Here is a 15,118-nt window from a genome sequence, read left to right on the forward strand (position 1 = left end):
ACCTGACTGCTTCTGCCTCCTGAGTGTTGGGATTACTGGTGTGCTTTACCAGGCCTGGCCTGAAACCATTTCTTAGTCTAGCTGATCTATAATAACAATAATTAATAATAACAATAATAGTAGTAATAGTAATAATGATAATCATCTTTACTACTGAGCCAGTTACACATATGAGAAATTAGAGTAGTGGTTTGGTTAGTGAGAATCCAGTGCCCTTCCTTTTCCTCAATAGGAAAGAAACCCACAGAGGCTGACACAGACTGGATAGAAAACATCTTCACAGTCCAGTTCTCCAGCGATTTTGCGCCTGATGAAAGCTGAAACTGCATGGAATCTTTCTGCGTAAACACACACGCACACGCTCTTGCATCCATCTGCCCCTCAAAAACAATGTTCTTACAAATGCTTTTTGAATTACAACCCTAAAATACCACCTTCTAAGAACAGCAGTATTAAATCAGTTGTTTCTCCAAAAGTCGGTTGTCACAAATCAACAAACACACCCAAGACAGCATGTCAAACACAAGAATGAAAAGGAAAACTAAAAGCACCCAGCACCGCAGAATGGCCCACTCTTTCTGCCATTCAATCCCCTCCAGGGCTCAGTGGGGTTTCTGGTCCCTCCCAGGCAGGCAGCTTGTCTTCACCCTCGGAAGCCAAGGCTGCCAAAGATGCTGACCGGGTTCTCGGATATAATCCCGCTCTCTCATTCCGACTACACTGTTTGTTTATGTCCCCATAATCCGCTGAACCAGTCAGTGAGAGGTTAATGAAAAAACAACCTTTATTCAGAGGCTGAGCACATGGGAAACATCCAATGGCAGCCTGCCTGCTGCACTCCAGTCAGTCACAGCCACCTGGATTCACGATGGGGTCTCCTCAAAGTCCTTCAAATAGAGCTGCTGTACACACACACACACACACACACACCCATCTCCCCACAGACCTGGTGGGACCTGGATGGGGCTGTAAGACTGAATTGCAGAGCTCTGACTCTGGAAACCCAATAGTATCCCATCTGCCTAAAATGCTTTTCCCACCACTGACCAGCAGGGGACTTGAGAGTTCTTAAGCATTTTTGCCCAAGTACTGGGAAGTGGTTTGTTTGATTTCCCTTAGTCAGTTTGAGACAGGTCTAACTCTGTGGCACAGACTAGCCTTAAACTCACAGCAATCCTCCTGCCTCAGCCTCAAAAATACTGAAATTACAGATGTGACGTGGCACTCGGTGGCTGTTGTGAGACTTCACTCTGGGCTGATGCCCAAGAAGTCTTCATTTTTAGACCTTTCTTACCCCAGATAAAAGACAGTTCTTTAGTTCCTCAGGAAGTCAAACTTCAGAACCCATCAGAAAACTAAAACACAGGCATGGTGAAGGTCTGCCTGTTTCCCCGCAAGCTGAAAGCTGGACCGAACTCTAACCAACTCAGTTGTCTTAAACGGATCATTGTTGGTCCCCCCCCCCCCCCCCCCCGACACTCTCTGGTCACCCCTACGTGTTTATTTAATGTCAGGGTCCAGATCCTCCTGGAAGGAACACTGACTTAGGGCACCACCAGTTGAGTCTGGAGAGTCCCTATCAAGCCTAGAAGCTTTTGTCCCCCATCAGACAGGAGTGTGCTTGCTCCTCCAGCCTTTCTCATTACATGGTGTCCTTTACTATGTGATTCTGGAAAATGGGGAGGGGGAAAGAAACTTAGATCTTGAAAAAAAAGAGAGAAATAAAAATTCTGACCTTGAGACGTATTCACTCCACACACACACACACCCTCCTGTGTCCCCTCAACTCTTTTGGTCCCTTAAAAAGAAAAGCAGAAGCTAACAGGGGGCTGTACAGCTGCAGAATGCACTAATGTACCACCCTAGGCCGTAGGTGCATGCCAAGTATGGGGTGCCTTGAAAGACTGCTAGCCAAGTAAGAGGAGCCTGGTTTATAAGCCAAGAATAAATGTCCTTTTACTGTAGAAGGAGGTTTATCTATTCATATTGAGTGTTGCTGCTCTGCCTGGTTTCTCTTAAACTTAGCTGTAAATGATAACCAGGCTTACATCTCTTCCCAGACCCTGGGGATCACGGATCATCCCCAGGGCCCTGGATGCAAGCTCTCATCATCCAAAGAGGTCACAGCCAAGGCCTGGACCACAGGGAGTCCGCTGAGCCTTCCACGGTCCAGTTGAGTTTACGTGTAGAAATGTTCGCCATGTCTGTAAGTCCTGCCCTCGGGGTCAGCAGAAGACTCTAGCGAGGTCATGTGGTGTGTGAAGAAGGTCAGGTCATTCAACAATGCCAACGGCCCACCCAACGGACTTCTGCTGGTGATGGGTTGTGAGCGCTTGGGTGTGCGGTGATCACGTCCTCTCCTGGACAGGTCTTTTAAGTCTGCAAAGTTCCCCGCGGCTGGTTAAGTCATCGTCGGAGAAGGTAGACCAACATAACCCCCAGTGCACCAGGTTTGGCCGATGTGGTTACACTGCTTCAAACTCACAGTTGCCAGGGCAGAGACCAAGGTGACTTCTTCACCCTCAGGCAAGCAGTTGCCACGGCCTTTGCTCGCTGGAGGTGGGGGCTCGCAGGGCGGGGAAACAGTTGTTGATCCGCCTTATTGGAAGCGAAGCACCGCAGCCTCCGGGACCTGCAGCGGGAAATAGGAAAGGAAGGGGATTCCCAGCTGGGAAAAGCCGCCCTGGACATGCGGGTCGAACACCAGCGAAGCGTTGAAAGGAGGTGGTAGGCCGGAGGAGGTGCCCAGCAGCGAGGCGCCCAGCAAGCCTGGCACGGGCTTTGGGACCCCCGAGGCCTCCGCCCCTGAGGCCGGCTTTGGCCTCCCGGCCAAGATGCTGTCGATGCTGAAGCTCTTAGACTTGGAACCCTTGGGGGAGCCGCTGGGGTCGGGGCGCAGAGGGGACCCCGGGCGGTGCACCGTGCTATCGCGCTGGCCACCCACCACTGGCCCCGCGCCCTGGACTGTGCGGTCCGCGTCGGGGTCCCAGGACTCAGGGCTGGACCAGGGAAAGAGCGCTGGCCGCGCGGTGCCTCCCGTCGGGGACTGACCACGATCCGGCGCGCGCGGCGGGCATCCTGCATTGCAGCCCACCTCGGGCTCCGGCGGCTCCGCCCGGGTGCGCTTGGCCTCCGGGGAACCCGCGGCGGGCTTGGGCTTTCTTTTCCTGCGCCGGTAGTTGCCGTTCTCGAACATGTCCAGGCAGCGAGGGTCCAGCGTCCAGTAGCTTCCCTTGCCCGGCCGCCCCTTCTCACGCGGCACTTTCACGAAGCACTCGTTGAGGGACAGGTTGTGGCGGATGCTGTTCTGCCAACCCTGGCGGTTGTCGTGGTAGAAGGGGAAACGGTCCATGATGAACTGGTAGATGCCATTCAGTGTGACCCTCTGCTCGGGCGCATCCTGGATCGCCATGGCGATGAGCGCGATGTAGCTGTAGGGCGGCTTCTGCGGGGGCTCGGCCCGGCCAGGGCCGGCCAGCGCAGCGGCTGGGGTGAAGGCCAGGGGCAGCCCGGGCCTCTCGGGGCTGTACACGTAGAGCAGCGGCGAGGCGGCCAGAGCGGCCAGTGGGGGACTGAAGAGGTGGCTCATGGCGACAGCAGCCTCTGCGCTCTGCCACCCGGGCAGCCTAGGGACTTCGCCCCGCGCCAGGGCCCTCCTGGGGAACCCTCCGTGCGTCTGCCCTGCGATCTGCCGCTCTCTCCAGCCGCTGCGCGCTCTGTCCCTTCTTCATGGCTTTAAAAATGTTAAATAATTGTTGTAAGTTTGCTATTATGTGTTGACTTAGCGCTGGAAAATAAATTGTCTATGATAAACAGTCCTTGTGTTCTCAGCCCACCCACATTAATTAAAATTTCATTGCTGAAAATCTCCCAGCTCTTCCCTCCACGTGTCTTTTTGATACCAGCCAATCGGTTTCAGGGCTATTCCTCATTTGTTTATAGAATTAGTCTGTTGATAAGTCCGCCCACCCAAGTTGAATCAAGCTGTGTTTATTTGGAAAAATTTCCGGGCACCCAATATATAAACGCACTGATCTGATGTTTGAAATACCACGTCCACCCCTTGACGCTGTAAGCACACAGTCAGCGAGGCAGGATGTGGAGACGGGTGGCTCTCCCCGAACTGGGTCTGCTAGGCCAGGAAGGAGGGATGGAGATGGGGGTGGGGAAGCCAAGGGGTACATTTTAAGGCTCGTCTGGGGGACCCTCCCACAAAAGATCTTTTATTTCCTCTAAGCTTAACAGGATGTAAAGATAGCACCGTTCTCTGCGTTTGGGGGAGCTGGGAAGACACTAGACACATCTCATGGAGGTGAGCACTCTTCAGGGGGTACTACTGTCCCGGAGGCCCTACCTAACAGGGCACCTGGAGACTCAGGGGAAAGGAGTGGACCCCAAGAGCCAGCCTTTTTGCCAGGGGGAAAGCAAATAGTACTGGGAAGCTGTAGGTGGACAGGGTACCTGGTTCTTAGTTCCTTTAAAGATTGCAAAACAACCCCCTTTGGAGAGTTGGGGGGAGGGAAGGTCTTTCTGGTCTGGCTAAGGTTGCTAGCAAGGCACGTCATGGGGGTGGGGGTGGCAGCTGGCGGGGAGCTGGTGTTCGTGAATGTGGGTCTTTAGCTCCATACTCTGTGCCTTCCTGTTTATAACAAGGAGGGGGGTTACAACAGCTTTACAAGTGTGCACAGCTGGCTGGTGATTACATTAAGCATTTGTGAAGCCTGCGTGCTGGTCCCCCCACCCACCCAGGGGTGTAAGCATCCCCCACCCTGGCTCATTTTACATTTAGCCACGTCACACTTTGAATCCAAACTCCTGAATGATGTTCCTTCCAAAGGGGGCATCTCCCCAATTGGCTCTTCTCCAGTGGGGTAGAGATGCAGGTTAGCCTGGTGTTACCAGTCTCCATTCACGATGTCTGCCTGCCAGTGTTCTTTGAAAGGAAGTGGAAACAGTGTGAAGAACTGGGTTAGTAGCTGCCCCCTGAGTAATCTGCAGAAGAGGGGAGCGTTTGGGGGTGCAAGTGGGTAAAGAAATAGCTTTCTGCTACCCATTGGAGGGGGAAACGCACTGGGCGCCAATGAGGGTACCAGATTTGGACCAGTGACTGGTACTCAGATGGTCTCTGAACGTGGAAAAAGTGGGGTGGTGATCGTCCCACTCGGAAGCGAGGAATCCAGAATATAGCCTTCGGGTTTATGATGTCCTAGCATCCCACCACCACAGAGAAGCGAGTAAGGAAATAGAAAATAGAAGTTTTACCCCTGGTTGGAAAACAACAACAAAAAGATTTTGGTGAAAGGTGGGCCTGTGAGAGTGTCCAGCTAGTCCTTGCCCATTCCATCTCCCGCAAGCAACCCTGGCTACCCGTCTAGGTGCGGGGGTGGGGGTGGGAATGTGTTTCTTTCTCTCAGAACCCTGGCTTTCACCAGAATACCCTTTTTAATTCTGGGGTGAAAGGTGAGTGAGCAACCTCAGCTTTGACACCCCGGTCCCTTGATTCTGAACTCCCTTAACAGACTCAGACCCAGAAATAAACCAGTGTCACGTGCAATACCCTCCCTCACCTCCGCAGCCCGCGTCAATCCCAAAGCTCTCCAGGACCCCAAGTCCAGCACGCACCCTCGACCCTCCCGATAGGCGCGCCCCGCTGAGCTGTCCCGACGAGTCTTCTGAACCCTAAGGCAAATCTGAGCTTGAATTCCAACAATAATAAACACCGCCCACTTTAGGCGTGGGCTGGCCGCTGGAGGAGGAAACACGCCCGGCAGGTGGGCGGGGCACGGCTAGGAAAAGGGGAAAAGTTTAGAAACCTCCAGCGAATGGAACCAGCAGTTTGGGAGCTCAGGGCCGGCGGTTGGCAGTGTCTGCAGGAGGCTGGAGCCGCTGCACCCGGTCCGGCACGGGCGCAGTCTGCAGCCTGGGCTCCCAGGTGACACTCGCAGCCTTAGCACGTGGGGGGTGAGGAGGACGCAGGGAGGCTGCTGTGGGAGGATCCTCGTTCAGGGGCCCATTCCTGCCTTTCCGGGGACTGCCGCGCAAAAGCTAAGAGTCTGCTACTCTAGGAGCGGATGCGCCCTCGTGCGGAAGCTCAGTCCTCTGAAGATGAACCTGGCCCGGTGGGGGAGCCTGGGAGGAGTGGGTGTTACAGAGAAGAGGGGTTCCAGCCAGGTTCCTTAAGTGTTCAAATCCCGAAAAACAAAAAATGACCACCTCATCATGTCCTGGGCAGTCAGTTGGAGACAGCCATCTTCCTCCCAGGAGAGCCCCATGCTCCTCCAGATGCCTGGAAGCAGAACGGGCAGTGGTTTCTGCGTGGGATGAGAACTGACAGCCACATTCCCAGTGCTGGGACAAAGCGGATGTGCGCTCCTCCGGGAGGTTTTGGGGAGGAGACAGGCCTCCCAAAAAGCCAGCACCGGGAAGAATGAGTTAGGATTCTCTCCTACCACTCCCAGTCACAACCAGAACAAAGTAGGCCTCCAAATGAGGGGCTGTCTGTGGTGTTCTCCCAGCGTCCATCCGCAGTTCTTTTCCTATTCAGATGACAGTATTACAAGTATCACTGGGCCTCTGACCTCACCTAGTATAGTATGTTTGGGTGGGGACTCAGACTGGTCACCTTAATGACAATTTAAAAACGCTGTGGACGCAGAGTGGTGGTAGGGCCCACCTTTAATCCCAGCACTCTAGAGGCAGAGGCAGGCAGATCTCTGCGAGTTCGAGGCCAGCCTGGGCTACAGAGCAAGTTCCAGGACAGCCAGGGGGCTGCTCAGAGAAACCCTGTGTCAAAAAACCGCTCTTCCTAAAGTGAATTGAGCACCACTGTGTGCCGTGTGAAGTGTTTGCATTAAATCATCTCACCCGTACAGCAACTCTAAGCAGCCTCAGGCATCTTATCACAGCTACTCAGGAAGCTGAGGGAGGAGGATTGCAAGTTCATGGTCTGTCGGGGCTGTGCAGTGGGTTCAAAGCAAGTGGGGTAACTTAGTGAGACCCCCGTCTCAAAATATAAAATACAAAACACAAAAATGTAAATTAGGGATGAGGGACCACTCAGTTGGTAGAACGCTTGCCCTAGCCTTCAGGAAACCCACATAATTCAGGCATGGTGGCCTAGGCCAGTAATCCCAGCACCTAAGGGGTAGAAGCAGAAGGATCACAAGTTCAGAGTCATCCTCAGCTACATAGTGAGTTTGAGGTCAGCCTGGGCTACATGAGAGCCTGTCTGAAAAAGGAGAGCCTAGAGAGGTGGGTTAGTAGTTCTTCTGGAGGACCCATGTTTGGTTCTCAGCATCTACATAGGGAAGCTGACAACCACCTTGTAACTCCAGCTCCAGGGGCAGAATAATTAAATCATAAAATATTTTTAAGTAACAGGGTTTGTGGGACAGTAATGTGACATTTGCCCAGCATGTGTGAAATTCAGGATTCAATTCCCAATAATACACACACACACACACACACACACACACACACACACACACACACACACAAATTAAAAGAAGAAGTAACATTTGTTAATTCCTTTTTCACACCAAGAAGCTGGGGCCCAGTAAGGTACCATGTCTCAGTTCTCCCATGGAGAGCTGTCCAAAGACCGGGACACAATCATATGACGACGGCCACCCTGTATGCAGCACTCAGGACCCCTGTGGAAAGAACTTCCTTCTCAGGCCCTTGCATCAACAGTGAAAGACAAACCTGAAGGAGTCACCCATTCTGCAGAGCATGAAACTGAGGCTAAGTCACAGAGCACTCCCCAGCTACTGCCACTTGGGTAACAGCCACAGGTTGTCCTCAAAGGTGGGTACAGTGGGGCCTGACTGCTCAGGTGTCCTCAGGAGAGAGAAGTGTGTAGCCCCAGTGTTGGGAGCCTCAGGGTTCCCCTGAATCCTCACTTACAAACCCAGAAGGTTTGATTTCTTCTGCCCTCCCCCTTGAAAAGAGCGGAGTCTTCCCCTGCTTCCCCTAGAGGGTGTATATAGATGGGAGCTGGGCCTGGTCAGCTGATGGTACGTGGGGCCCAGAGAGCAGAGCAGGGTTTTCCAAATGACATACTTATTTATAGAGCACCTTGTTCCCAGAAAGGATGGGAAGGCTCTCAAAGAGGCCCTGAGGGCACGTCCACTACCCCACTCAAAGCCATCCGGATAGGCAAGACAGACAGCAGAATCCCTTCTGAGAACTCTCCCTATCACGGTGATGTTACAGACCTGGAACTGCACCCCGCTCGTTAAAACTCTGTTCCACAGTCCTAAGAAATGCCACCTAAGAAACCGGCCTCAAAGCTTAAGGGAATGGGGTGAAGTTTGACTGTTTATGGGACCTGGAATAGTGCTGGGGCTTCAACTGTAGACAGACTCCCGGGGAGGCAGGGTGCCTGGGGAATAGCAGAGTCCCGGCTGGAAGGCCACCACTGTCTAATGGCCAGCCAGGCTTCTCACCCCAGTGGCCAGAGACTGAGATCCAAAAACACAAGGCCATACTCCGTGGCAGCACGGGGCAGGTTGAAGCCTCCTGCTACCCAGCTCTTTCTCTCTTAGTCATCTAGGATGCTGTACCATTGTCACTGCCCCCCCTCCACCCCAGCTCTGCACGTACTCAGGGCCCCAGGACAAACTCCCACGTTCGAACACTTACAAAGCCAACAGCACCCAAAGGGACAGGCTCCATCGCCCAGCAATACCCACCGCACATCTGCTGCTGAAAAGTAAGAAGGCTGACGCAAGTTAAAGGTGCATGGCACCTTCCCAGGCACGGTCCCCAATGTCGCTGGTGGCTGCCAGCCTCCTAAATACCCTGGAAGCATGCTACCCCCTTCCTTGCATGCCTGTGTCAAAAAAGCAAACATTTCAAACGCCGTGGAGGGCAAGCAAGAAAGGCGGGCAAGGAATGCTTCTCAAAGTTTGGGAAAGCATTCCAAATATTCTGAACTGGATGGCTCTAGGGGGTGGGAGGGAGATGGCACTCTGTGGCTCTGACTCAGCCCGTGCCTCCACCTGGATCGAAAATCGGACTTTCGATGTCTCCATCCCTACCTGAGCTACCCACTGACCCATCTTCAAGCCACAGCAGTCAGACAGAGGCAGTCGGCCATGCGGGATGCGGCAGTTTTGGGGGAGCCCTGGGGGCTGGGTGAGCCGTGAGACAACTTCCCCATGTCTTTATTCATCACACTTACCTGTTTGGGGTTAACAACAAAGTTGGAGATACCTGCCCCTACCTTTGGATTTGGGAGCGGGGACAAGGACGAAGAAGACTTGCTCGCTCAACAGACCTCTTTGGGCAGAAGGCTGAAAACTTTTTCTACAATGTGAAGTTCACCAGCCATTCACAGAGCTGAGACAGTGGCACTATAAAGGAGAGGACCCTGAAGGGTATGAGGCGAGCCACCAGTATTCCCTGGATCCTTCATTTTCTTCTCCTTCTCACGTCTGATCTCCATTTAGTTCAGTAAGAAAGAAGTACGAGTCATAAACTGGTCTACCTCCCTGGTGATGCCCAGGCGGCAGGGGTTCATGCCTTGAGATGTAGGAGTCAAAGTTCCAACTGGACCCATTCTGGACCAAAGTCACTTTCAATTTTTCACCTGCTGTGGCGGGCCACCCGAGCCAGGCAGTGAGGACTGTAGCTGCAGATCCAAGCTGGTTTGGGGAGAGGTGTGAGCCGGGGCGAGGCTGGCAGGCACTTCCTGAAAACGGCGGGTGTGGTAGCATAACTTCAGCCTAAGAAGGCAATGGTAGTACAGCCTCCCTCCAGCCAGTGTCTGAGTTGGGAGTGTGAAGCATGGAGGGCTCTCAGGTAGACCTGAATCTGTCAAAACCCAGCAGCCCGTTCATCGGCGCACCTGGTTAAGGCCAGCTGGTACTTGGGGTAAACCCACAGGAACACCTTTGCCGGTATTACAGGGCTTGCTTTGCTCTTTATCTGGCCTATCTTTGAGATCTGCTCAGCTGCTTGTCTTCTTGAGGCATTATCTTCTTGAGTCGTGGTTATCAGACAAGGCTGTGTTTGGGTGGAGAGCAGAATCATCCCCACCCCGGCAGAGAGCTGAACTACCTGGGATAGGCATGCCTGGCTTTCCTCCTTGGAACTCTTTGCCCCCTTTTCCTGGAATGTCCTGGACTTGCCAGGGACAGAGAGGCCTAAGGAAGACCAGGGTAGGGGTGGTGAATCGAAGACAATCTATGTCCTCACAGAAGTTTTAGTGCAAGGAGTATCCAGCTCTCGGTGTGGCTGTCAAGACCCTGATATTGTGGCTCGACCTTGCCTCCTTGCTGCTGGCTACACTGGCAGGGAGGCGCTTCCTGGTTTATCTGAAGAGTGGTGATAAACCCCTAGTTCTAAGGAGCCGGCTGAGGCTGCTGAAGGCTGGGCCAAGCAGAGCCTAAGAATTAGAAACCCAAATTCTGCGGCCTGTCCTTCTCCTCTGTCGCCCTGAGGAAGCGACACCCCAGACCAATATTTCCCAGGGCCCTGTTATCCACATTGCTGCTCCAGGAGGCCTAGAAAAAGCCCGCAACACAAGCTGGCTGTCTATGTTCCAAGAAAAGGAAAGACCTTGCATAGTGCCGGTCTGGGAGCTTTTCTCTAGCTACCTACTCCCGAAGAGTTCTCCTTAAGAACTCTATCGCCCCCCCCCCCCCGCCCCCCACCAACCACCTCCTTTCTTTTCCTGGGTCAGTCACAAGGCACCAGGAGTTCCAAATCTTAAGTTGAGGGCAAGCTTTCAGGGTGGCCCCTAAAACATCTGGGAAAGGAGAGAGCCAGCTGGCTAGGAAGCCTTTCGCTTCTCCTGGGGAAAGTGGTTTGAAGAGATCGGTACAAAATGAAACCAGTGTTGGGAGGGACCAGAGATCTTCAGAGATCCTCCTGAGCTATCTGCTCTGGCTTAGGAACCAAGGCATGAATACCTGCTCCCTCTCCCCTCCTCCCTCCCCTATCAAGTCCTCAGTGTCCCCACTTTATGAAAGGTGACGAAACATGGGCCACCTCCTGGTGTTGCAGGTTGAAAGACTGTCTTACACATATGGGGAGAATGATCAGGATTCAAACTTCCCCTAAATCCATTTCAAAATAGCAAATATAAAACTTGCAGTTTTAACAATAACACGATACACGACGACGTGTTACAGTGACCACCACTGAGCGAAACAGATGACCTTCCGCAAAGTCCCCCTTGGCCAACATGTTCTGTGGAGGAAGAACTTCCATGGGCACAGTACAGGTTACCAGCTGGGGCGGGAATCCATGATGCTGAGTGCCTAAGGTCCAACACACAGGCCTGCAATGAAGTCGTGCTTTTCAGCCAGCAGAACGGCAAGAAAGACACCGACCTCCCCACCAGGTATATCCAAGTTTTGTCCCTATCAAAATTTTTTTTAGAAATGAAAATCAGAAAAATAATCTCCCTGCTCTGTAGGGTGCTGAAAATCAGATCCATTTCAGTGTTGAAACATCGTGTTTATAAGGAGCGGCATGGCTCCCCCTTTCACCACAGGGGGGTAGATATTTGAAGCCCAAATTGAGAACTTAAATCAGACCGAAAGCCACCTCTAATCTGATCCCCCAAGCCAGCTGTTAAATAGGAGACATCAATCCTCTTGCTCTTACGGGTGCGGCTCAAACACTAACGGGCAACAAGTCCGCATTTAAGGAAACGAAGGAACACAGGACTCACCCAGGCTCTGGCTCTGTTGAGGTAGGCAAGCTGTGACCGTTTGTCCGTTTTCTGTTTCTCCCTTAAATAGGGGACAGCTGGACACTGAGATGGAGTGACACCATTTTGTTTTGACAATTGGCAAGAGTTTTCTGCGTCCGAAAAGCATTTTGTTCAGAGGCCAGCTAGTTGCCCTCAGGCAACCCTGTCCATGTGTGTATGTGGGGAGAACAGTTCCTCAGCCTGCCTTGAGAGCAAAATCCCAGGATGGGATACTTCAACAAATCAAGAGCCCTCTCTATTACTAAAGGAGAGCTCCATTGTCCCATGACACGTACATGCATCCACGTACCAGGCCACCTGCACCATAAAAATAATCACAAGTGGGTTTACTACAACTTTTTTTTTTTAATTCAAGAACACAAAGACACTGTCCGAACTTTGGGCAGAAAAACAACATGGGTTTATTTTAAGGTAAATACAACATTGAGACCACATAAGACAAACACAAATGAAGTTAAAATTTTAAGTCTTTTTGTGTCTTTTAGGAATACTTCAGATGGCGTCTACTGTACAAAGCCATCATACTTTCTAAATTAAAAGTATCAGATAATTGACTTTGTTATCCACCACCAACAAAAAAATAAATTATTTTCTTGTTTTGTAAAAGAACTACAGTTGGGGAAAGAATTCTATTTTATTATGGTACTGTGGGGAGAAAAACCCACATAGGTTTCTTGAATTTAATTTGGCAGAAACGGTTGGGCAAGATGAAGCCTCATCCAGTGGACACAACTTTAAATATTATATTAAAGGCTCTGGGCAACAACAAAATAACCTGGTTACAAATCCGCACTCGTTTACAGAAGGCACCTTATCCGGAGAGACCTCATGCGCCTGTGGGGCGTCTCCACAGAAAGTCATTAGGGGTCCCTGTGGGGTTTGGTCCATAAACTAATCTGTGAATCCCCAAAGGGAGCAGGCGCAGTATCCGGGCAGGGAAAGGAAATGTTTAAAAATCGGTATTTCGTTTCGGTGGGCTGCGTCCCCGTTAGAGGGACTCGCTGGGATCTCAGAAACCGAGTTGCGGATAAGTTACCTGCGAGTTGCGCGGAGCTCTCTGCTCCCGGGTCTGAGAGAGGGGCGCGTTCCGTCGCTTTCTGCGGCTCCGTCGAAGAGGGTCCCATGGGGAGGCGAAGCCGGTGTGGGCCTGGGGCAAGGGCGGGCTGGGAGTGTCAGTATTTGGTACAGTCGTAGGAGTAGGGGGCCGCATGGCGGTAGAGGGACGGTGTGGCTCGGTAGGGCAGCTGACAGCTCGCATTGCTCACCTGGGACTCCCCGAGGGTCGAGTTTTCCAGTCCCAGACGGTGCGAGTTGAACATCTCCCGGACATTGGGGAAAGTTTGCTGTTGGGTGGCAAACGTGTGGCCCGGGAGGTGGCTCAGGTCCCCGCTGTGGTTCAGATACCAGGAGGTGGCCTGGGTGGCGGGCTGCGGCGCGGGCGGGGGCTGCGGGGCAGGCGGCGGCGCCTGCGGGTGGAGGTGGCTGTGATGCTGGTGGTGGTGGCCCGCGGCCCCTAGCGCGCCCTCCTGGCCCGCCGCGAGGTTGAGGGCTCCGAGTGGGGAGCCAGGGCCGCTCGGGTGGTCCGACAAAGCCTCGTCCAGCGCGGGCGGGACGCACACGTGCGCGGGTCGCTCGGCCCCGGTGTACAGGCTCATGGCCCGCATGCTGCACTGGTAGCCGGCAGAACCTGCGGCCTCCAGGCCCTGCGCGCAAGGCTGCGCGTAAGCAGCGGGTGGCGCGGCGGCGTAAGGCAGAGCCAGCGGAGGCACCACCAGGCCGGCGCGCGCCGCGGCCGGGCTCAGATCGCCGCCCGGAGGCGAGGTGCGCAGCGTCATGATGGTCTCCACGCTGAAGCCTGGCAGCCCGTTGGGCGCCGCGGCGTGGTGCTCAGGCAGCGAGCCGTCCGGGGAGCCAGCCGGCGTGGAGGCTGCGCTGCGGGGACTGGCCTGCAGCGCGCCCTCGGGGCTCAGCGTCTCCACCTTAGTGATGACCGGCAGCGCGGGTGATGCCGCCTCGCTCTTGACCACCACTTTCTTCTCGGCCTCCTTGGGCGCGTCCGCTACCGGGGTCCCCGTCGGGGCGCCCTTGGCCGCGGCCGGGGGCGGCTCCTTGAGGTGGGCCCGCTCCTCCTTGTCCTTGGGCACGTCCTTCTTCTTGAAGCGCCGGCGACGCCGTAGAAAGCTGCCATTCTCGAACATATTGTAGGAGTCCGGGTCGAGCGTCCAGTAGCTGCCCTTGCCGGGTTTCTTATCATCGCGCGGCACCTTCACGAAGCACTCATTGAGCGACAGGTTGTGGCGGATGCTGTTCTGCCAGCCCTGCTTGTTCTCGCGGTAGAATGGGAAGCGGTCCATGATGAACTGGTAGATGCCGTTCAGGGTGATCTTCTTCTCGGGGGCGTTCTGGATCGCCATGGTGATGAGCGCGATGTAGCTGTAAGGCGGCTTCACCAGGTCCTTGGGCGCCGCGGGCTGGTGGTGGTAGGGCGCGTAGGAGCGGCCCATGCCGGCGCCGTACTGCTCCGGGTGGCTGGAGTAGACGCCCATGGGGCTGGCCATGCCGCTGTAACTGCCCGCTGCCCGGTAGTAGTTTTGCTCGCTTAAGTAGGGCACCACTCCCAAGGCGTTGGGGTCCGACACCGAGTAGCGCGCCTGCATGCTGCGTCCCAGACGCTCGGCCGCCGCCTGTGCGCACCGACTGCGGCCCGCGGCGAGCGAGGCCCGGAGCAGGAGAGTAGGAGGGGATGGAGTGGCGCGGGCAGCCCCTGCTCGGGGCAGCCTCGCGGGCCACGCGCGGAAGGCGCGGGCGCTCGGGCCGACCGGAGCGCTCGGGTTCAGCCGACCGGGCGGGTCAGCATCCTGGAGGGCGCGCCCCGGGCGGCCCCGCTGGCCGCGCGCTCTGGGCCCGGTGGGTGGCAGCCCTGAACCGGCGGCAGAGACGCCACGCGCGATCGTGGAGCGAGACCGACCCTTCTGAACGCTAGGAAAGGAGACCGCAGCTCTCGAAGCCCCGCCAGCAGAACGGCAGCCTGGAGCCTCAGCGAGCTGGGGTCCGGAGAGGCTGCCCGGCCGAGCCCGGAAAAAGAAGCGAAGTCCCTTTTAGGGATTGGGAAAAGTTTCAAAAGTCTTCAGGCTCAAAGCGAGTTTTTACTTTCCTCAGGCCGCGCCCCCTCCAGGAAGCTTGAACCAATCATCTGGCAGCTGTGAGAAGGATGGAACCAATCAGGGCGAGAAGCGCTGGAATCCGTCGGCTCTAAGACCCAGCGGCTCTTAGCCAGATTTTCTCCCCCCCCCTCCACCCCCTGTAGCTCAAGTTAACTTGAGGACTTTTAAAAATAAGTTACATCTTATTAAATTTTATTTTATTATCACATTTTGTTTAACGAGACCACGT

General features: G+C 54.3%; 2 protein-coding genes across 2 annotated transcripts; both read right to left on the reverse strand.

Moving 5' to 3' along the window:
* Positions 1-1,479: 1,479 nt before the first annotated feature.
* On the reverse strand, positions 1,480-5,307 carry Foxl1 (forkhead box L1). Its single transcript, XM_052728411.1, has one exon. It carries the CDS (start codon positions 3,587-3,589, stop codon positions 2,600-2,602), a length of 990 nt encoding a protein of 329 aa, XP_052584371.1. The 5' UTR covers positions 3,590-5,307; the 3' UTR covers positions 1,480-2,599.
* A 5,396-nt stretch (positions 5,308-10,703) lies between these two features.
* Positions 10,704-14,911, reverse strand: Foxc2 (forkhead box C2). Its single transcript, XM_052727933.1, has 2 exons — positions 12,762-14,911; positions 10,704-12,022 (listed from the first exon to the last, which is right to left on the reverse strand). The coding sequence occupies exon 1, from the start codon at positions 14,380-14,382 to the stop codon at positions 12,898-12,900; it is 1,485 nt and encodes a 494-aa protein (XP_052583893.1). The 5' UTR covers positions 14,383-14,911; the 3' UTR covers positions 10,704-12,022; positions 12,762-12,897.
* Between the last annotated feature and the right edge of the window lie 207 nt (positions 14,912-15,118).

Source organism: Peromyscus californicus, unplaced genomic scaffold (assembly GCF_007827085.1).
Source record: "Peromyscus californicus insignis strain IS unplaced genomic scaffold, ASM782708v3 Scaffold_8__1_contigs__length_139910024, whole genome shotgun sequence".
Lineage (NCBI taxonomy): Eukaryota > Metazoa > Chordata > Mammalia > Rodentia > Cricetidae > Peromyscus > Peromyscus californicus.

What these genes read in the sequence shown, in the direction of transcription:
- Foxl1 (XM_052728411.1), bottom strand. Translation starts at nt 3,589, where the DNA reads ATGAGCCACCTCTTCAGTCCCCCACTGGCCGCTCTGGCCGCCTCGCCG.
- Foxc2 (XM_052727933.1), bottom strand. Translation starts at nt 14,382, where the DNA reads ATGCAGGCGCGCTACTCGGTGTCGGACCCCAACGCCTTGGGAGTGGTG.